The sequence below is a fragment of the Neolamprologus brichardi genome, chromosome 23, assembly GCF_056152115.1.
Source record: "Neolamprologus brichardi isolate AB-2024 chromosome 23, ASM5615211v1, whole genome shotgun sequence".
NCBI lineage: Eukaryota > Metazoa > Chordata > Actinopteri > Cichliformes > Cichlidae > Neolamprologus > Neolamprologus brichardi.
In genome coordinates this window covers 2299738-2322951 of record NC_142125.1, presented here as the reverse complement: position 1 = coordinate 2322951, position 23214 = coordinate 2299738, and the positions used below count along the sequence as shown (strand labels likewise).

Here is a 23214-nt window from a genome sequence, read left to right as displayed (position 1 = left end):
AAGTTGAACCCAAACGCCCTAAGACCACATCAGTATCTCTGGTGGACGTGCCCAGGCGTTGGCTCTTCAGGGCAGTGTCCTTTTATTTGTTGCACTCCGGATTATTAGTCAACCCCGCCTTTTTTTCTCCACATGGTAAAGTGCAGCCGGACATTAAGTCATTTTTGTTCATCTGCCATCAGGCGTCTCGTTTTCCACGGAGGTCTGCGAAAGAAAGAAGCCATGACCTTAAGAAATGTGAACAAACTAAAGGCTAAAGTCCCATAAAAGGATCAGGAAAGGCCAGCGACCTTCTAAGTAAGTGCGCATTTCTGTCAGAAGAACCCGTTTTAGATGTTTTTTTCTCAGAAGTTTTAAAAGTCATTTGAAGGACATGCTGTGCTTAACATTATTATGTATTTTAAAGAAGTACTAAACCAAATCATCACTGCAGTCTGTGGAGGAGGGTTTGATCGAAATTGATTCAGTGTTCAGAGCCAAAAAAGCAAATGTCATCTTATCATCACTGGCCTCATTTTTCTTCTTACTGCTCATCATAATTCCACTGGCGACTGCTGGACCGGAGATTTGCTTGTGTTGGGTGACGAGCACCACGTGTAGTTTTGAGCCATCAGCCTCGAGGCATTACTTGATCCAGTGCATGAAATTTCTTTCAGGTACTCCTGAAGTCACAAAATAATTTAAATAATTTTTTCCACTACATTTGCAAAACTAACTTAAACCTATTTTGATATGTAAAATCTGTAGAGTTACTTATTTAAATAACGCTTTAAGCTAAAACTGCAGCTGTTTTATGGCTTATTGAAAGCTGACATATCTGGAGACAATTAAGAAGTTATACTCTTCCATAGCTACAGCTCACTTCCCCACAGTCTTTCTCATAGACTGACTCTCCTCCTGACTCAGTGTGGTTCAACTCCACACATTACCCAATCCACACCTGTGCTTCTATCATATTTGTAAGTTTTTCTTTGTCTACTAAGTCTGATTCTAGAGATTCTGACAAAATACAACAAATCTGTTAGGAGCAGTGTTGGTCAAGTTACTTGAAAAAAGTAATCAGTAACTAATTACTTCCCCAAAAAATTAATCACATTACTTTACTGATTACTTATTTTCAAAAGTAATTAATTACTTAGTTAGTTTAGTTACTTTTTAAAAACACGATTTACAACCTGAATAGGTGATAAAGCGATAGATCTTTCAGCCCAATTCTACTTTTTCTGCATAATCATCATACAAAATGTAATCAAATGGAAAAGTCTCTTTTTAAAACTTGTTTTATTAGTTTTAATCTTTTAACTTTATGCATCAAGCAAAAATTTAATTATCTGCAACATTCTCTGACTGGAAGAAATTTGTTTAACATTTAAACCTATTTTCTGCACATTCCAGCACATAAAATAAAATATTTTGTGTGTTTACACTCAGTCTTTCAAATAGATGCAAGTAAAACGCAGCAGAAAATAAATAAAGTCAAAGACTAGCGGTCCTGTTGCTCTATTTTCACCTGTAAAGCAGGAGTGGGGTAGGCGGAGGGTTACCCTGGTGCAGGTGTGCAGCGGTCAGTGGAAGAATCCGCGAGTTTCTCTGTGAGTTTCCCATTACGTCGTAGCTACTCGGTGCTTGTTTGGAAGTTTAGGGGTTTTTTCGCTGTAAAAAGAAGTTTTCTTCCCACGCACAACGGACACTAATGTTTTTGTCACTTTTTATGGAATCAAACTCAAAGTAAGGTCAGTACTTCCACGCTTTAAACGCTGCACGCTCATACTCTCTCTGCACTCGATATATGATCCATTGTTGATCTGCACACAGCTGTTGTCACGAACGTCGCACTCGCTTACGTCACTGTCATGAGACATTCTCGCAAAAAAAATCACGATTTTAGTAACGCAGTAACGCAGCGTTCCTGGGAAAGTAACGGTAATCTAATTACCGTTTTTGCAATAGTAATCCCTTACTTTACTTGTTACTTGAAAAAAGTAATCGGCCATCTGTGATTATAACATTCACACCTTAGTTTTGTAAAGAGTTTTTCTTATTGACTTTTTTTGCTGTGGCACTAGATGATAGAAGTCTACACCACCGGTAGACTATTTGTAATCGCCAAATTATCTGCAACACCAAGGAGCAGTGTCTCATACAGCACCTTGTTATCGTGAATCCTGAGGATTAGGTGGCTAGCAGTCTGTGTGTTTTGATTAGACGAGTCCCCGAGGTCTCAAACGCATCTCGAAACACAGCCTCAGGGAGCACACGGCAAGCAAAGCAAGGCAAATGTCTGTGGAACAAAACCTTTTTTAATTAACTCCAACCTCCTATCCGGTGAGGCGCCAGGCAGCAGTCTGGCTGTGTTTAGCCAAACACAATATGAAGGAAATAATCTGCTCTCTTTGCACCTGTTTGCTGTGCCAATAGCAATTACTCGTTATATTGTCCCCAGTTTGAAGAGTGCACGGGTGACATCTAAAAAGCTAAAAGTCGAGACAGTGCTCGTACCTCCCCAGTTAACAAAGTTGTTTATGTTAAAGAGTAAAACGCTGAAAAGTTTGACAACAGTGTAAATGAATCAGAGCTGAGCATCTTCATGTATATTCACCGGTTTAATTAAAAGTGTTATGACATTTTATTTTCTCTCCAGCAGAGCTGCCTATAAGATACTTTATATAACATTATAATTATTGCCTTATTATTGCAAAGTGATGAATAATAGTGAAGAAAGTGAAATACCCAGTAGTATCCTTATAAATGATTTGAAAAACCAATGCACCGGTTTAGCTGTATTACCAAAATAAGTCTGTAACGCACCTGAAGATAAGAATGGTGCAGGTGTTGGTGTGGCAATTAAAATGTTATTGCACTCTCTTTCTCCCAGACAAACACTGGAGCCTATACTTATCACACAAAAGAGAGAGAATCAAAAGCTGGATACAAGCTCTGGCATTGTGAAACCCAGGAAACACAAAGTGTCCATTCTCTTTGTAAATTGTCTCCCCTTACACAAAGATCATTGACTCCTCGTCCGCCATCCTCACCAATCACAGATGCAATTTCCTGTTACACATTGTGCAATGTATGTCTCTCAGATTTGTTGTGTTTATCCAACTGATTGAAAAAACACTATACCAATGACCTGCTGCACTCTGTACTTGTTTTGCTCATCAGTACGGCGATGCTCGGTCTGTACATCGGCACTAAATTACCCTTTATGAATGAACTCATGGAGGGTTTCAATTTGTAAGTGTCTGCGGAGTTGATTGAAACTGCAGCAATTGTAACCACTGAAAGAAAAAGACAAAGAGTGATTGTGTTAAAAGCATCGCCTTCTGCCTCTGATTATAAAAGTAAAAACAAACAAACAAACAAAAAACTCACTCTCCGAGCTGCAAGAGGAGAGCTGATGTGGAAAAAGAAATTACCTGTTTTTCATAAGGTGGGAAAAAACAGCGTAAAATGTGACTGCATCTGTTCTGTACCCTCATGATTATGCAATAAGCAAGCTGGTGGCATCCATGTCTTTCACTGAATGACAGTGGAGGAGATGGATGCAAATGGAAACTCTGGATAATACAGTTAGCAGGGAGCCACAGTCGACCTACTGTACGAATCGTGTTATTGTTCTTATTCAGCCCTCGCAGGGCTCATGAGCTTTCCCAGTGCTGCCAATAAATGGATTCTTTGCTTGATTCGATAACTTCTTCATAGCTCTATCATTAAACACATAGCAAGTTAAAGATTCACTTTCGTTATTAAGATTTTTCTTTCTTTTTTCAGATTTAGTAATGCACAAATATTGACAACATTCGATTCTATTTGGGGCGAACGTGGTTCAGGGCATTGGGAAGCTCATTTTGTAACCGGAAGGTTGCCGGTTCGATCACCAGCTCTGTCTGTCCTGATCGTTGTGTCCTTGGGCAAGGCACTTCACCTACCGCCTACTGGTGATGGCCAGAGGGGCTGATGGCACAATATGGCAGCCTCGCTTCTGTCAGTCTGCCCCAGGGCAGCTGTGGCTACAACTGTAGCTGCCTCCACCAGTGTGTGAATGCGAGAGTGAATGAATAGTGGAATTGTAAAGCACTTTGAGGGTTTTAAAAAGTGCTATATAAATGCAATCCATTATTATTATTATTATTATTATTATTATTATTATTATTAACTAGTTAATGTAGAAAAAACATGTTTTTAGCAGTGCTTTAAAAATAGGCTCCATTTGACGTTTTTTCAATCTATTTAAAATCCAAAGGCACATCTGGCACTGATAAAAAAGAAGTTCAAAGATATAAAGCATGGAAAAAATCTAAGATTGAAACACCATCCATTCATCTTCATCCGCTTTATCCAAGGCCGGGTCGCGGGGGCAGCAGCCTAAGCAGAGAGGCCGAGACCTCCCTCTCCCCAGCCACCTCCTCCAGCTTATCCGGGGGAACACCAAGGCGTTCCCAGGCCAGCTGAGAGATATAATCTCTCCAGCGTGTCCTGGGTTCCTGGGTTCCAGGCATCTCCCGGTGGGACATGCCTGGAACACCGCGCCCAGGGGGCATCCTTATCAGATGCCTGAACCACCTCAGCTGGCTCCTTTCGATGTGGAGCAGCAGTGGCTCTACTCTGAGCCCCTCCCGGATGGCCGAACTTCTCACCCTTCTCAAGATTGAAACACAAGCACTTAAATTCTGTTCTTCTGTTGACCAAGCTATGCTGGGAACAGAGGCAATATGTGTGTATATATATATATATATATATATATATATATATTTCACTATCCTTTGTATTAGTCACGCCTGAGGGTCTCGGTTGGATCTTTGTGTTGTTTCATTTAAACTGTTCTCATCCATAAAAAGCTGAGAAACTATTGTCCTACACCAATGTCACAAAGACAAATTGTCCTACATTTACTTTATTGCACTTGGCTATAATGTGATTCTGATTCTCCTGGTGTGCTACTGGCAGTGAATCTGCCACATCAACATGCAATCTGTCCCCGGGAAGTCAATCCCTTCTTAATGACCAGCCTTTGGCAGCCTGAGCTCTCATTACTTTCATCCACAGCACTCTAAGAGAGACATCACTTTTTAGATGTCAGTTTAATACAAATGCCCGGTCCAGTTTCTCATTAGGTATTAACATTTCAGATATACTGTCATTAAAAGGTGATTATATTCCATTATAATGGAGGTAACATCCAGGGCTGATCTCTGAGGTTTCAGCTTTAATAGGTATGGTGACCAATCAGCTCTTCTGCTCATTGATTTCCTGGTTAGTCTCCACATCCTGAGTGGACATACAATACCCACAATCAATGTTTTTCCATGAGTGCAAGACTGAGAAGTGGCTTTCTTTCACCACATTTCTCAAAACATGCAAACACGTTTTGCAGTTTATTATCTCTGCTATGCGCTCACAAAGGTACGTCTTGTGCAGCTGGCCTCCTCAGCATCATTTATTTTCAAGGCTGACTGTGATTCCAATGTCGAACACTAGGTGATTTTTAACATTTCAAACCGATGCCTTGCAAACCTGAACCTCTCAGATTTTTTTGGCAGTTTTCTGTCTTTTGGTGTCTTCAGGAAGATGTGCAATGTGACGAAAAACCCAGCTGAGGTCAGTATTTCTCCACTGGACGGCTCAGTGCGGACAGAGTGGCCACTGCCTAAAAATACAAGCTGCAAAAATGACTGTATTATTAATTAACACAAGTAGCGGCTGCTCCTTTTGCAGGCGCAGGAAGCGTGCTAACAGCTAGCAGTTCACCAGCTGCTTAAATCGGCTGCTGCCTGATGCCCAAACTGCACAATATCCTGCGTGTGTGAGAGAGCTTTGAATGTAACAAAGGGGAGCGGGACAGGGGCCCGGGGTGCGCGGCGTCCCCTTTAAGACCGTTTTGGAATAATTAATGACGTCGCGCTGTAAACACGGCTGACGCTCAGCTGCGTGGCCGAAGCATCCTCCGACCAAGAGCCCGAGACCTCTGTGTTTATTTCACGACGGGACTACTGGGAGGCATTGAAACAGCTGGGGTTCACCTCGTCTCTCATATGCAGTCTCCAAAACCAAGACGACGGTGCTGCATCTGTCCTGCTAAGTGCCATGGCTAGAAAAACGGACATCCCCACCTCTTACTATGGTGAGTCGGGTTGTCTTTGTTGTAGGAGATTTTTTTTCTGCCTTTGTACCGTGTAACGTTATGACAGCAGGATATAACAATATCTTCTTTGGCCCGAGTCTTTATTATTAACCCTTCGCTGTGCGTTCAGGGACGGTAGCTAGCTTGCACTATCAGCTGCTAACTATTGTAGGGCTATTTAAAGATTGGCGTGAAATACGCAGTAACGGTGTGACAACATTTCAAACGGATGTTGGCTCAAATAAGTAGAAGGACGTGTTTTCGAGTTTGGTTGCAGGATATGCTTCGAAAAGAATCCGTGTGTCTGGCTTTGATTAACTGCAGTGCTGTGATCTTCTGCCTCGCTTTGTTTACCAGGTGTAAAAGTGCCCACGGTAGGAGAATAGTCCCATCTCCACTTTCTGCTCCACTTATTATGTCGCCTTTGTTGTCAACGCCGATGTGTTTATGCTCTATAACTGCTGTATAACATCATGACAACGGGACAGCTTTAGGGTTTTAGTGGGAGCTGCAGTTAGCCACCATTATCGATTAATCTGAACACAATTTTGTCGATTAATTGATCAATTTTTAGTTAGAAGGGGAAAAAAATGCCCGTCGTTTTTTTTTTCTGATGCTCCAGATGATGTCATCAAATTGCTTTGTTTTGTCCTACACCAATCCAAAGCCAAAAGATGATCATGTTTTATGATAAAAGACCAACTAAGTAGCTAATTAGAGGCAGGCTCGTTATAAAATCATTGTATCGTAATACTTAATGATATTTTAGTTGGAACAGTCAGATGATAATTCCATCTAAAGCTTTTTATAAAGCTGACAATGCCTTCGTGTGACAGTCACCTAATGCATTTGTCATTTGAAGTTAACTAGTCCCCTGCTTACTCTGTGTAATCCTTTCAATCTCGATTAATATTCCCTGCTGTGATTTACAGGGACTTAAGCAAGGTAGGTCACCAGTGTCCACTCCTGAGAACTGTTTAGCCTATTTGACGTCCAACAACATTTGGGGTTTTAAATAAAATGTACAGGAATAATTGAGGTGTAGTGTTTTTTCATTGTTTCCTAATTTAGCATTCCAGATAATGTGTCTTACAGTAAAGGTTAACAGCGAATTGTCCTTCTTCTGTAACAAAGGATATTTCTTCTCTCCCACTTGCATGTTTTTGCCCCTGCAGGCATATAATGGAATATATAATCCATGTGCAGATCCACTGTCCATTAACCCGCTTGAGTAATCATGTTGTTCATCAAAACAATATAATCCTTTATCAACACCAGATGCTACACAGACAGTAGAGTATTTTTATGAAACAAAGAGTTCCCTAGCTAATACTATTTTTTCTCTCTATTGAATGATTGACCTTTTTTCCCCTCTCACAGATTTACTCCTTTTTTCATCTGGTTCTATTGGGCTACTGAAAGCAAAACTACGGTGTCATTGAAATCCAGACAAAGCTATCTGCCACAGTGATAGGCCAAATCTTCGGCCCTTTTATGTGAGAAATGTGAGAAAGAATCAAAGGTATACCAAAAGATATGTGTCAGTTATTCGGTTCAACCGCTGGGATGATGCAGAACTTAATTTGATAGATGATACGTCATTGTTATCGGTTTTCACGCAGCCTTCTGCATTATTATCAAGTACAAATGCATTTTATCATGAATCGTTGATCAAATTGTACACAGTCGCAATGCCCACTAAATAACTCAGAGCAGCACAGGCATTGTCAGGTCTGCTCCTGACAGCTTCTAATGGGGATAGCTGTTTTGTTTTTTCCTCCCTATATTCTGCCCCTGTTTGTCCCCCAGACCTCATGACTCCAGCACTCTGCCAGTCAAGACTACAGCCTGTCAGCAGTAGTTGATTCTCAGTGCTCTCCACAGACATACAGCTCACCACTGGGAATGTCAGACTCCAGTCAGGTCCTGTTCACAATTTTAAGCTGGTACTTTGCAGCGCATCATAAACCTGACATGTGTAAAATGCCACGAGTAACAGGCTAACTGAAGCAAACACGTGTACAACTTTGTATACATTATTAATGTACAGAATACGGTTAGCGTTTAGTGTACCTGCACTTATATTCTATTGCATTGATGGATTAGAAGGCAGCAATTAATTAGGGGATGTAATTTAGCCTTAATAGCATCTAACCACCTCGTTACTAGAGCTACTTTATGTTGTTGACTCCCTGGTGCTTTTATTCAAACGGCTAGCTTGGCAAAGGAGCAATGTAAAGGTTTTTGGGTTTTTTAAATTTAACACCAGAATACTGTACATCATGATATTGTTGAATTACACTGGAAAGTAAAGTTTCACACACTAAAACATCTGTTTTGTGGATTACAGCCTATCTTATCGAAACAGCATTTTGAGACAGTAATCCATAGAGGTGGGAATCACCATACATCCCACGATACGATATTATCGCAATTTTTTAAAATATTTTGCAATATTCAGATTCTGTACATAAAGGTAAACTTTATCAATATTCATTTTCTCTAATATCAAAGTCTCACACTCAGTCTTTCTCTCATTTCAGTTTTATTGTTGACAAACTGAACGGTTTGTATTACAGTCTAGTCCAACTTAACTGAATCAACCATCTGGTACAATTATAGCTATTCTGAACTATGCAGTTTATGAAAACTATGCAGCCCCTTCAGCAACTGAAGAATTTGAAAGTAAATTAAAACAAAATATAATTTTACATTAAATAAAAAAGTTTTAAACTAAATTAAAATAAAACATGTCTTAAATTAAAATAAGTAAACTGTCATGTTTATTGCTGCCATTAAAAAGTGAAACACATTTGGACAGTGAAGGAATGTCAGGATTCTTGCTCAGAAAAAGGATCAACATGCTCTGAAGTCAGAGCACAAAAACCTTTTTGTAACAAAGTATCGATTTCTGCTGTCCCTGTATCCATACATTATTAGCAAACAAAATATCACCATGCTACACAGTATCCATTTTTTTCCCCACCCCTAGTAATCCATGCCTTTGTTACTTCTAGGCTGGATTATTGTAACGCACTTTATTTTGGGGTTAGTGATGCGTCCATTAGGCGCCTGCAGGTTGTGCAAAATGCTGCAGCACAATAACTGGAACAAAAAAGTCTGAGCACATTACCCCAATTTTAATTTCACTCCACTGGCTACCTGTACATCTTAGGATTGTTTTTAAAATTCTCTTATTTGCTTTTAAATCTCTTAATGGCCTGCCCACCCCCCCCACCCCTCGGAGCTACTACAACCATATACACCTGCCCGTTCCCTTAGGTCCGCCAATCAGCAGCTCCTTAAGGTACCGAAAACTAAGTATAAATTTAAAGGTGATCGTGCTTTTGCTGTAGTTGCTCCAAAGTTGTGGAATGATCGACCCTTGCATGTTAGGCAGGCCTCTTCTCTTTCTGAATTTAAAAGTCTTCTTAAAACATATTTATCCGCTGAAGCCTTTGGCATCGATTAGAGGGGTTGACCCAATTTGTTTTAACATGTTTCAATTTATTTTAGTTTTTTTAGTTATTTATTTTTATCTTATCTCATTTTAATTTTCTTTACTTATGCTATTAGCATGTACAGCACTTTGTGAACTCTGGTTTTATGTTAAAGTGCTTTATAAATAAAGGTGGTATGGTACAGCACATAGTGAGTAACCCTAAAAGTCCAAAAAGACTGATAAGGCTGAAGACCTTCATGATGACTCAATGATGAGCACTTCAGTTTATTTTACTAATGTCACACTGTTACCTACCCTAATATAAAGTTAAGCTTATTAATGATTGTATTTGTAAGAAAAAGAGCAACATAATGCAAAGAGCCATAATATCCTTCACATTCAACTGTCCTATATTTGCTTAATAGTCCGATTCAAGTGTTCTCTTGAGTCCAGTTTATTATATAACATTTCTAACTATGTAGCAAGTGTTCACTGTAAATGTTCAGTCAGTCAGAAAAATAGGAGAGTAGCTCATAATCATTCTGTGACAGCTTTGTAAGTAACAGTATAGATATGAGTACCATTCACCACAGAAAGTGTTGAGTCGGGCACACTGTTAATTAACAAATTTCTCGCATGGGCAGCTTCCCTAAACGCTGCATTTTTATACTGAGTCAATGCAGACTCTTGACAGGAAGCTGAGGGCAATGGTTTATAATCGAAACATTCACAGTATCTTCGTGTGAAATTGCAGTTGGAGAAGGTTGCGGCTGAATGGCCCATTTTGCACCCTAGACTAAGTGCTATTAAAGGCTTTTTAAGTGACACTATTCACTCCAAATACCTGTTTCAAATAAAGACTAATGCTCACCCTGCAGAGGATTTTGTTAGTATTTGTGGCATTTCTTCTCGTTATTTTTAACAAGAGCATGTGCTGTTGTGTGCATTTTCTTAAGCAATAGCCATGCCAGTGCCTGAAATGTGAACTATATTATTCACACTTATGATAGGGTGTGTCAGTAAATATTTTCTGAGATTCACTTTTGCATAATACTGGATGGCCGTTCATTTGAGTCTGTGAAAAAGACATTTAGCAGAGAGGTTTTCGTGGGCAAAACAAGCAAAACTCAAATCTCCACTCCACAAATATAGTCAGTGTTTATTTAGGACTAAAAGGATAAGTGACACTGAAAGTGACTTATGAAACACAACCCAAAGACCCATGCCAGGCACATAGTCTTGAGTTGTTTTGAGTCTTGGGTGATCAGTGGAAGTAGAAAAGACTTGTGTGCCCGACAGCATGGCTACCTGTACTCAAACAATCCATGCATTTTCTGCCATTGATCCAGATTTGGATCACAGGGCAGCAGTCGCTCAGACCTCCCTATCCTGGGCCACCTCCTCTGGCTCATCGAGGCTTTCCAAGGTCAGCTGAGAGGGATAATCTCTGCAGTGTGGGCCTAGTAGCACGTGGTTAAAATGTCTTACCTAGGAGGTGTCCACAAGGCATCCTAGTCAGTTTACCGAACCACCTCATGTGGTTCCTGCAGGAGTGCAGCTGTGGCACGAATACGTCTGTCAGTAACTAGAGTTAGTACTTCACACTTTTCTGAATGAGCATCAGTGTATTAAAGTGGGAGATGCTGATTCTCATCGCAGTTGCTTTAGTCTCAGCTGCAAACCACCTTAATTTATGCAGGTGGTCACTGCCTGATAAGGCAGAAGAATGACATCATCTGCAAAGAGAAGAAATGTGATCCTGAGGCCGCCAATGCAGAAACCTTTTGCCAATAGGCTCCACCTAGAAATTCTATACATAAAAGTTAAGAACTGATTGTGACCTACACCTGTTTTCGCACCTTGGCTCGTGTGATTAGGTAGAGGATCATTAGGGGGCACACTCCCACAAGGCTTAAATCTCGGACTCTTCACCATTTGAACCTAGAACTGAAGAAGCTTGTTGAATGAGAGGTGAAACGTCTTCAAGCAACTTAAAGAAGTCCAGACGCTTTCCTTACACCTCTTGCCCTTCCTGAGTTACCTGATTGTTTGCCAGAATTCCCTCTAGGATGACCGATCTTGCTCCAAGGCCTCACCAAACTACTCCCACATCCCAGTTTTCTCTTCAGCTACTTCTATATTCAAATTCCACTTAGCCTGTCGGTAACTGTCAGCTGCCGCAAGCCACCACAGCTCACTTGGACTCCATCTTCAGCTTGATGGCTCCCTTCACCTCTGCTGCCCACCATTTGGTTAAGGGACCAACCACCTAGTGGCTGCTGCTCCTTACAGCAGTGTCAACAATGGACGTGTGGACCAACCTCCCTTGGAGAAGAGCTTTTGCAATTAGTATGCCTAAAAACAGAGAAGATGAGCGGAAAGTTATGCATTTGAGACAGTGAAGTCAGCAAATGTTTTTAAATGTTTGCTTATAAGTGACTGAAGTTATTAAACTAATATCAATTAATTTGCTTTAATCACCTAATATATTAATGGACTAATTATTACAGTTCTACAAGCCAGGTGCTTGACATTTAACGACCGACTAAATTGACAGACCTGGATTTTATTTCTGCGAAGCATTTCATCCCTTCGAGCTTCAGCAGTTTGCCTTTTATTTAAAGAAATATAGCAGTAGAAAACAGTGCATATGATGACATTTTTTAATAGCAGTGTTACATCCTTCCTACTGTGCTGCTAGTCCTAAAAGCGCAATTGCATCATGCTTCACATAAAACTTGTTAAACTTTAATGTGTAAAATGAGATGAGGCGCATAAACAGGAAAAAAACTCAATTAGTCATTCGATGATTACAGAAATCTTAAAATCTAATTTTCCTAAGTCTTGCAAACAATCCTGCCTAAAGGGTAGGATTATATATGATTATTAGGATTATATATGGTAACTTTTTCCACATATACTAATTATCAGAGCTGATCAGTTCGTTTTTCGTTGTCTTTAAAGGCGAAGGCTGCCTCATACACCACCACAGAGGCACTGTGAAAGAAAGAGTGGGTAATTGCAGGAGTATGGCCTTTTTTTCTGTATGTAGAGTATGACACCCTAAATATTACAGGTGGGAATCACCATACATCCCATGATACGATATTATCACAATACTTAACGCACGATACGATATTATGGCAATTTTTTAAAAATATTTTGCGATATTCAGATTCTGTACATAAAGGTAAACTTTATCAATATTCATTTTCTCTAATATCAAAGTCTCACACTCAGTCTTTCTCTCATTTCAGTTTTATTGTTGACAAACTGAACGGTTTGTATTACAGTCTAGTCCAACTTAACTGAATCAACCATCTGGTACAATTATAGCTATTCTGAACTATGCAGTTTATGAAAACTATGCAGCCCCTTCAGCAACTGAAGAATTTGAAAGTAAATTAAAACAAAGTATAATTTTGCATTAAATAAAAAAGTTTAAACTTCATTAAAATAAAACATGTCTTAAATTAAAATAAGTAAACTGTCATGTTTATTGCTGCCAAAAACAAGTTAAACACATTTGGACAGTGAAGGAATGTCAGGATTCTTGCTCAGAAAAAGGATCAACATGCTCTGAAGTCAGAGCACAAAAACCTTTTTGTAACAAAATATCAATTTCTGCTGTCCCTGTATCGATACATTATTAGCAAACAAAATATCACAATACTACACAGTATCGATTTTTTCCCCCACCCTTACTAAATATGTGTTTTCTCACCTTGATTTACTGTGTATTTGGATATTGAGATTTATCCTCTTAACTCTTAAGTCTTTATAAATCCTGACCTAAGCCAGTTGAGCATGTCACTAATCTACAGTAGCAGTTGCGAGTCTCAGGTCACAGAAACCCAGGGCTGCCACTGACATGCCTGAAGGCTCCAGCAGAAGTAACCAAGGTCACAAAGATACAATACTGCTACTTTTCTGCTTGGAGCAGCAGGCCAAGCTGTCAGCATCCGACACTCAGATGCTGACACCCCTCTCGGGGGCTGAATCCCATCCCGTGTCCCACTGTTCTCACTGCTTGAAAGGATGTCAGTTACCACTATGTGCCCAGTAAATGCTCTTTATTTACTAGTAGGAATTAACTCAGAGGACTAGCAAGTCAGATACTCCAAGTACAGTTCTTGACCATCTGCTAAGATTTAAGAGGATCCTAAGGGACTCCAGTACGTAAACCTAAACCAGAGCTTGAGATGTTGTTGTCTTGTTACGATGAGGAAACAAGCACTTTAAAGGCTGTACTGTACTCCAAAGAGAGAAAGTACAAGAAAGGAAGAAATATGATTCTGTACAGAAGAAAGGCAGAGAAACAGCGTGAGATGATGCTACATAGAGATTTTTCTTTCCTTTTTTAAACAAACAAACAAAACTAAGTCCTCTGATGTAACTGTTTGATTCTTTCAGAACAGATTATTGTGTTTTTTGCAGGAAACTGTAGGAGACTTGCAAGTTAATGTTTGGCCTCGTGACCCTGTGTGATCCTACGTGTGCATTTCCTGATTCAACTATGAAACCTTGACAATAAACCTGTGCTTTACAGATAATCCTGGTATCTCCTTTTATAGTTAATCCACCCAAGTAGGTCTGTTGCTACTGTGTCATGCAGAAGAAACCTGAATATGCGTAGCTTTTTAAATAAAGACTACAGGAAAACACAAAATCCCAAAGCCATATTACTGATGTTGCTTTCCTCTATGGATTGGCAAAAGCCAGTGCTTTGATCAAATATGAATGAATATACTGTACACAGCATTCAGACTTACAGACTATGCCTCCCCTGCCGAGCAACATCATTATGCTGCATTTTTAAAATTTCTGTTTTCTCTTTTTCTTTTTAACGACTGCTGGATCTAACACTCTAACCCGACGTAGCTCTGACAGAAGTGAAATCTCTCAGCACTTCACTCTCTCCGGCTCCTGGAAATGTGGATGAATACAGAGAGTGAAAACAACAAAAAAAATAGTCCTTTCCAAATGGCTCCTTTGACCCAACCCATGCAGAGCACCTGCAGTGTTCGAGCTGTTTGCCTGACCACTGTATGAAAGAGGCCTGTGTTGGACAGTGGAGCCAGGGGACACTGGTGCCTGTGTCTGCCTGTGCTGATGTTGGATGTGTTTATGGCTACAAGCTGAGTAACCCTGGGAAGGGTGGAAACGGGTTAAGGGAAGTGAACAAGTTGTAGTCTGGAGGGTGTGTTATGCTGTACTCCGCAGTTAATATTTCCACCCATTTTATGTGTGGTAATCGATATATGATGTAGCGCAATAAATGTGCGTGTATTCTCTGAGCAAGTGACTCAAAGGAGGTAAGTCTGCAGGTTATTCTCCTAAATTTTGAAATGCACTGAAATGAACTGCTTCTCTGACTTTTCTCAGAAGTCCTATCACTCCAGGGCAGCTGTTAGATCTGGTTTGCTTCCAGCGCTGTCACTTTGAAGTTGATTTTCTGTAGTCAGTGTTAGCACATCCTGCACTTCAGAATCTGACAGTAAATATGGGCCTTGAAGGTCCCATATCGTACCCCTTTTAACACATTAACGCAAGTCTCACATATCTCCAAAATGTGTCTTTCAAGCACAGATCATTCTTTCTTCCATCTCTCTATATGCTTTTCTTTGGTTCGCTGTTCCAGTGGGCTGTTGCAGTATCTGTAGCTTTAAATAATAATAGATTGCATTTATATAACACTTTTCGAGACCCTCAAAGCGCTTTGCAATTCCACTATTCATTCACACACTGGTGGAGGCAGCTACAGTTGTAGCCACAGCTGCCCTGGGGCAGACTGACAGAAGCGAGGCTGCCATATCGCGCCATCGGCCCCTCTGGCCAACACCAGTAGGCGGTAGGTGAAGTGTCTTGACCAAGGACACAACGACCGAAATTGTCCGAGCCGGGGCTCGCACCGGCAACCTTTCAATTACAAGACGAACTGCCAACTCTTGAGCCACGATCGCCCAAAATCCAGCAGGGCTACTGCTGCCTTGCACGATCTGATATCCTCGTTTTGGTGTTGTTCCCAGATCATCATACTAAAGGTTGTTCCAGGATCAACATTGCAAGTGACCAATCAGAATGTTGTGATGTCATACTTTTGCGACTTCGGGAAAAACCGGCGTAAAACAAAAAACTGTACTTAAGCTGCGAGAAACCGCCTTTGTCCGCCGAACAACGGACCCTAACCCTGACCCTAACCCTTTAATAAACGCTAAGCAGAATTGATATTGTCCTTGCAACATTGGAATTTCATAAATGCACGAATGGGTTGGTGCGCAAAAGAATAACGTCACAATAATGTGATTGGTCACTTGCAATGTTGAACCTGGAACAACATTTTCATGATGATTGGGAACACCAACACGACGATATCAGATCATCCTGCTGCCTACACCATTTCAGGAAGACGTATATGCGAGTACCTGAGAACCAATGAGAGCAGCATTCACTTGTAGGGCTGGGCCATATCATACCGTTCATGGTAATACCGGTGTAATGTTGGGCAACGATAAGAAAATGAAATATCGCGATAGAATATGGTAGGGCTGCATGATTTTGCATAAAATGAGAATCGCGATTTTTTTGCTTAGAATTGAGATCACGATTCTCTCACGATTTTCTTTTCCAGTATAAATATTTATTGCACTTATTAACTGCACATCAACTTCGTAACAGTTGAGACTGAACATAAAACAATAAATAAACATAAAAACAACAAATGTCTCACATTTTGTCGTTGCTGCAAAATGTTGTACTCCTTGAACTTCCGTCTCCACCGTTGCTCGACACTGCGTGTATAGAGCAGGTAGTGCAACAATAGAAAAATAGTTGCGGGACGGCACTGTGTAGCGTTTGTCTAGGGTGTTGATTGTTTTCCTAAATCCCTCGTTTTGCACAGTGTTGATGGAGCCATATCTTTGGTCAGGTGATAAGTGATAGCCTCCGTAGTTTCTTTGTGCCTGCGGGAGTTCGACGGGTATAGGGAAGCGCTGTATAAGGTTCCCGTTATTGATGTTTGGGTGGTTGACCGGGACGGTCACTTTCTCGTCATCCCTGACGTGCTCTCCGTTGTTTTTTCCTGCCAATTTTAGCATCACATGGCACAGTTTCTGTATCACGTGGTATAAGGCTCCGCCCTTGTCATTGGTTGAGCAGGAAGAGTGAGCGCTCGTTTTCATGCAGATTACGTCCCGGATCAAAATGCGGTACAATCGTTGTCGTCTTTTTTTTTTTAATCGTTGTCATTTGGAAATGAGATCGCACATAAGTATGAATTGAGATCGCGATTTTCTAACGATGAATCGTGCAGCCCTAGAATATGGGTAAAACACGCATGCGTAGTGCCTTTGTTTTCATACGCGCACGGCGGAAAAAGCATGGCGGCGACGGAGAATAAAAAGGGCGAAAGCGGATCGTTGAATGAAACGGATGAACCAGAACTGGTTTGTAAAAATGCTGCAGCTTCAGTGGTGGAACTGGTTTAGCTTTTGTCCGTCAACAAAGCACTATTTTTGGTAGAGCATGCTAGCGGGCGTCGTTATTACCGTGTTGTTTGGAAAATACAGCGCACTTAAAATCAATCCTTTGATTTTTCTGAAAGTCGACAGAGCCCCTTATAATCCCGTGTGCCTTATGTATGAACTCTGGTTGTGTTTACTGACCTCGAAACGATTTTATGTACACGGCGCTCGAAAATCTGTCAAATGTTTTAGTTCGACTTTGCTAAGCTACGAAGCCGCACCGCTTGATGGATTGTCGGAGCATTACGGCTATCGTAGGCGGAGCCTCGCGGAGTGATACGTACTGTGCTTCAACATAATATTACCGTATTGTGTGTGTATAACCTCTTTTTAAGTTTTGTGGATATTACACATGGTTATGCTGAGGATATGTCGGCCAGTTTCCACTGGAAATGCCTTTTGGTTAAACTGTCCGCAAGGAATTTGCATTTGCACTGTTACATTTTTATATAACTTTAATGCACATAAAAAACAGCTGCTTGTTTAAGTGAAAATACATTGATGGTTTTTTGCACTAATAAAGTTGTGGAGTTGTAAAGTATTTTGTCTAGTGTCAATTATATCGTCAGTTATATCGTTATCGCAAATTTTCAAATGTATATCGTGATAAATATTTTTGGTCATATCGCCCTGCTCTATTCACTTGACAGCACAGCAGCTGATCAGAAGTTAAGTCTGTTGCTTCTAACATTTTGTTTGAGCAGTTATTTTTAAATGTAAATACAGGATTTCAGCAGTGCAGCGCAGCGGCTTGAAAAAGATGTCTTGTGTCAGTGAACTAATACGTAGTTAATTGGCCACATCCAAGTCATTATTCTATGCTTGTTCCCTCCCAGAAGAAACAGAAAAATGTGCATATGAGAACAGCTTTATTAGAAATGGAGCTGTATTGAAATGCAGTATATGTGAGCACAGAGAGGCAAAACGGAGAGGCAAAGAGCTGACGAGTTAATAGCTTATTGGTTTATATTGATCATGAAATTGTCCACAGATGTCCCTTAAAATTATATTTTTAGCATAGATCTGGCTTGTGTGCATTCACTAAACAATAAACATGTTGTTGGGTTCGGAGTTGGCAGTGGTAGTCTGCTCTGCTCTGCCGCCTTGGTGAGTTTGATCTAGCAGGTAGAAATCCAGTTTTCCACCTCCTGCAGTTTCTGGTTAGAGTAGTGTAGAAACTGGCAGCAGATTTTTACAGCTACCTTCGGTGGCTGCGGTCCAACATCATGGAGCTGGAGGCTCCAAAGTTCCAACAAGAGAATCTCGTAAGAGGTAGCTTAATGATTTCCAGGGCTCCCACAACAGCGTCCTGGGGGCCTGCTGGGACTAGCTGGTTAATGTGCCGGAGTTTTCAAAATTGCATCAAGGGAATTCTGCTCTATTAAATCAGTCGCGGTTGTGGTGTGGAGGTGAATAAATGTAAAAGAAAATGTTCAAATTAGTCACCAGATAGACCTGGTTAGTCCGTTCAAATATACTCTGGGAAACAGAGTGGGACATAAACAATGTTATGGTGGCTTGAGGTCAATAAAAAAGTGCATCAGGCAAGTTGATTGACCATCCACTGACACTGACCACCAACCAAAGTCAGCCGTGATAGAAACTGAGTGAAATAAAACATCAGTTTCCTAAAAAGTGTTTTGTTTCTTTTTTTCCTGCAGTCACTATTTCATTGTAGCCTAAATAACAAGACTTGCATTAATTATTCAGGCTGTGCAGCATCTTTTTGTAAGATATATAGAATAGAATAGAATAACCTTTATTGTCATTGTACAAAGTACAACGAAATTGGAGTGCCACTCCCTTGGTGCAAAATGCAATGATAAATATAAATGTAAAATATAAAAAGTACAATAAAACAACCGAAGTACTCAGACAATAATAAGTACGATATATACAGGATAGCAGCATAATATAGTGACAATGGCAAGTATGGTATAGTTAAGCAGGCTCAATTGTTTTGTGCTTATTTACTACGGTGATAGCTCTGGGAAAGAAGCTATCCCTGAATCTGTTTGTCCTGGTTTTATGTGACCTGTACCATCGGCCTGCTGGTAATAGTTCAAACAGTTGATTACTGGGGTGAGAGTAGTCCTTAATGATATTGCCAGCTCTGCTGAGGTACCGAGAGTTTGCAATGGCCTCCAGGCTGGGCAGAGAGCAGCCAGTGATCTTCTGGGCTGTGTTGATGACCCTCTGCAGTACTTTCCTGTCTGCAACTGAGCACCCTGCATGCCATGTTGTTATGCCGTACGTTAGGATGCTCTCTATGGTGGCTCTATAGAATGTCACCAGCAGCCTCTCCTCCAGGTTGTTCCTCCTGAGCACTCTCAAAAAATGGAGACGCTGCTGGGCCTTTTTTACCACCGCCGTGGTATTTGCAGTCCAGGAGAGATCATCAGAGATCTGCACGCCCAGAAACCTCATGTCATATGTTGATGACAAAAGAAACAACCATACAATAATCACGGGTGGAATATATGATATACCCACCACCCCTTCTTTCTGATACACATACAACAGGAGAAATCTTGGTAAAGTGAAAGAAAAGATTTGTCTCAACTTGCGGGCTCATTTCTGTTGTGCAATGAAAATAGCAGCGCGTAAAAGGCCAGTAAGAGTCCTCGTCACACTCGCTGTTCTACAAACCTAAACATGTAGGGGAACTGCTGAAACATCTTTTATGAGAGAGCAAAAGTTGCTTGTATGCAGATATCCTGCTAATTTTATGATAATCGAAAGTGTTTAACTATTTTTTATGCATGTTCTCACACCTCCAAATGAATCCATAAATCCTATTGCTGTGGGAGACCAGCCAGGAATACAAGTGGAAATGTGGAGAGATGTTTCTGCCAAAGCCTTTGTCTGATCCTGATGTATTCAGCCCATGAAGCCTTATTTTCTCAGAGCTTTCGATTACCACCATGATTGTTGGGCTGTGCATAAATCTTTCCGTCACAGAAGGACACGGTGGCATTATCTAACACTATGTCAATAGAGGAGACCAGCAGTTATGCAGCTAACAGCGACTCTAGCTGTCCCAGTGTAGCATGCCTGCCAGGCTTTTTCCGAACATTTTTGACTACAGACCCTCATTCAGTCCGACTACGGCCAGCAAACTCCACCAGACTCATCTCCTACACTGGCAGACTGCAGTGCAGGCTAAACAGCTGTTATCTAATGCAGAGGCTGCTGGTGGCCCAGCATCGCTGATGATTTTCAACACTTTCTCTTAACCCTTCGCTGAAATCTGATTTGAGGGTCGGAGAAAGGTACAACAGCCGGGTGGAAATACTCAGGCTCGTGTTGTGAGTCAGGAAAGCAGCTAAAGCTAAATTTAGCTCAGGCACATATTCCTTCTCCTCAGTGCTACTGTGTTAGAATGAAGAGGTGTGAGATTTTTTTTTAGTGTTGGATATTTTATTCAGATTCTGTTTAGATATCTAGATATTAGGTATTTATTTTAGATATGAGTGAACTGAATTGCTGAATATTCCTGCTGTTGTAGAAATTGGGTTTTTAACTTCCTGTTGCAGCATTGTTTTGGCAGGTTTGGGTTTTAACCAGTGCCAGACCACTTGGTCCCCCTGCTGTGGAAAACCTGGAAAAAACTGCCCCCTGACATTTATTGCACCACAATCTGTCTCCTCAACACTGACTCTCCTTGATCCCAGTGTGATTCAGCTCCACTCACCATATGGACTAACCTGTTTTCACCTCAATAGTTCCAGCACCGTGGAGACGGACACGTATTTGTAATATTAAAATAAAATCTTACCTTGTCTAATAGTCTAATTGGTTGAAATATTATGTTAATGAGATGAAATGATGCTGTTATAGGGAAGTGTTTCCCCAAACAAAGATTTTACAGTTATATTAACAACCACCCAAATATATTTGTTGACCTACTTTAGCATTTTTCTTTTATTTCATCACATCCATTTGAAAGAGCAGCATCGTCTGCCTTAGGTTTACACTTGAACAAGCTTTTGAATGTTCATTGGCTGCTAACCAGCTAACCTGGCCCTTACTGTCTACAGTTTCTTCACAGGCAGACAAACAAGGTCGCCCTTTTTAGTGGTATTCAGTATTCAGAGACTGCACACTGCCTGATTCTTATCTGCATCTGTATCTTTGGGCTACACCAAACAGAACCTGCAGCAGGTGGTGAACGGGTTTATGTGGCTACCGAGAAAAACAAGGACTACTGGTGCACACTAGGGCTGCCACGATTAGTCGACTAGTCACGACTGATTTAATAGTCGAAGCGTCGTTTGAAGCTTTGTAAGATCCCAAAAGACGCAGGAATAAGTAGTAGGATTTAAGAGTGTAATAACGGACTGAAACAGAAGAGGGCAGCACTGCATGTACAAGGATGCCAGCTGCCGTTAAACCCCGAAGAAGAAGAAGAAGCTGTGTCCCAGAATTCATAGCGCAGCCCAGCTCAGTTTCCAACAATGGCGGCAGCTAGTTAGTTTTAATATTACTCTTATTATTCTTTCTGGGTCACAAAATAAACGTTTAACATATTTTCAGGCGAGAATGTAGCTGTGTAAACCTCAAATATCTGCTCAGTTTATCAAGACACCACATATTTTCAAAAGCGCTCCAACGTTTTCAGAGACGTCTGTTAGCCACTAGCTCGATAGCTAGCCGGGGGCTAGGCTCACTAGAGCCGTGAGAACACCGGACTCCCGGCAAATCGTTTTCAAACCCACCGCTGTCTTTCGCTACTCAGGTTAAACATGATATATAAGTCACTTAGATAACTTAAAATGTTATTGTTTGGCTTTTTTTTAGTATTTTATTTGTTCCTGAGTAAATTGGTTTGGCTTTTTAGTTAGCACATACCTTAAACACTTAAAGCTGTAAGCTAATGATAGTTATATAAGAGCAGATGCCGCTGGTGCAATAAGCTGTACTTTTACCTCCAATGGATGATGATCTGATTAGTCGACTAATCGCAAAAATAATCGGTGACTAGTCGACTATCAAAATAATCGTTTGTGGCAGCCCTAGTGCACACGGCAGTGCAGTGCAGTGCAGTCTACCTGACTGTAGGTGCAGATAAAGAGGATTATAATTGCTTCTCTCTTTGTCTGACATAAAGTACTTGGCAGCTAAAATATTTGTGGAGGATCTCATAGTGTTGCCCTGTTGTTAGCGTTGATTATTTCAGCTTACCTGTTGTGTATCTGTTACATAATTTTAGCATTTCTGTGCTCTTTTGTCAACCTTACTGACTTCTGAGTTAAAAACAATAAGCTCAGCGTCGTCTTATTCAATAGCAGCGCGACAAAAGCTGCAAAGAGCACCTGGTTTTGTGACATTGTGTCCTTGGGTGAGGAATTCACACAATTAATCCAGAGCATCTACCATTTTTAGACCTAAAACACCACTCAAGTGAGTGACTTTCACTGATAGCCAAGCAGATGGCTGGAAACGGAAGTTTTTAACAGCAAGGACAAACAGAAAGGAAACATTTAAATTCTCGTGTCAGATAATGTAGCATGAGGGGGACAGCTCGTAGCTTTTATTGCTTCTGTGACAAAGAAGCTGAAATTGTCATCATCACACCTACACACATTCGAAAGTACGTCCTTTAAAACCTTTGATCTTCTTCTTTCCTCTCTAATATAAGTCTTTATCAGAATAGAAAGAAACACAGGACCCCTTAAACAGCTCTACCAGAGTTGTTTTTGTGTGCTCACAATACTGCTGTGATATCAGTGTTATATTTCCACTGATCCGTGAACAGTTGATGTGTTTGTTGCCTCATATAACTGAATGTTTCAGATAATACGGTCAAGAAAGACAGTGTGACGCTTTCCTGATGCATTTGGTTCTTATTATTTTAAAAAGGCCAGTCTCACACAGTAGCCAGGCTGGTTGGGGTCGTTATACTTCAGATGCTGGTTCCCTGTCTCTTGCTGTACTACTATTTGATCTTCACTTGTGGTGCTATAAGCATTAAACATGCGTGTATACGGCTGCTCAATTAATCGAATTTTAATTTCGATTACGATCGGGACTTTCAACGATCATTAAAAATGACTGCGCCGATTATTAGCCCCTCCCTCGTGCTTTACTCTCGCGCTGCTCCGTGTGGCAAATCGAGCGCACCT

The 23214-nt window shown here is 40.8% G+C and overlaps 1 protein-coding gene across 2 annotated transcripts in view; it reads left to right on the top strand.

The window, feature by feature from the left end:
- Window positions 1–5912: 5912 nt before the first annotated feature.
- slc44a5b (solute carrier family 44 member 5b) overlaps window positions 5913–23214 on the top strand; it is a 52761-nt gene continuing 35459 nt past the window's right edge. For both annotated transcript variants that reach the window (XM_087835866.1, XM_087835865.1), the window contains exon 1: window positions 5913–6124. In XM_087835866.1, coding sequence (XP_087691992.1) covers window positions 6088–6124 — 37 coding nt within the window. In that variant the 5' untranslated portion in view covers window positions 5913–6087. The remainder of the gene's footprint in view (window positions 6125–23214) is intronic.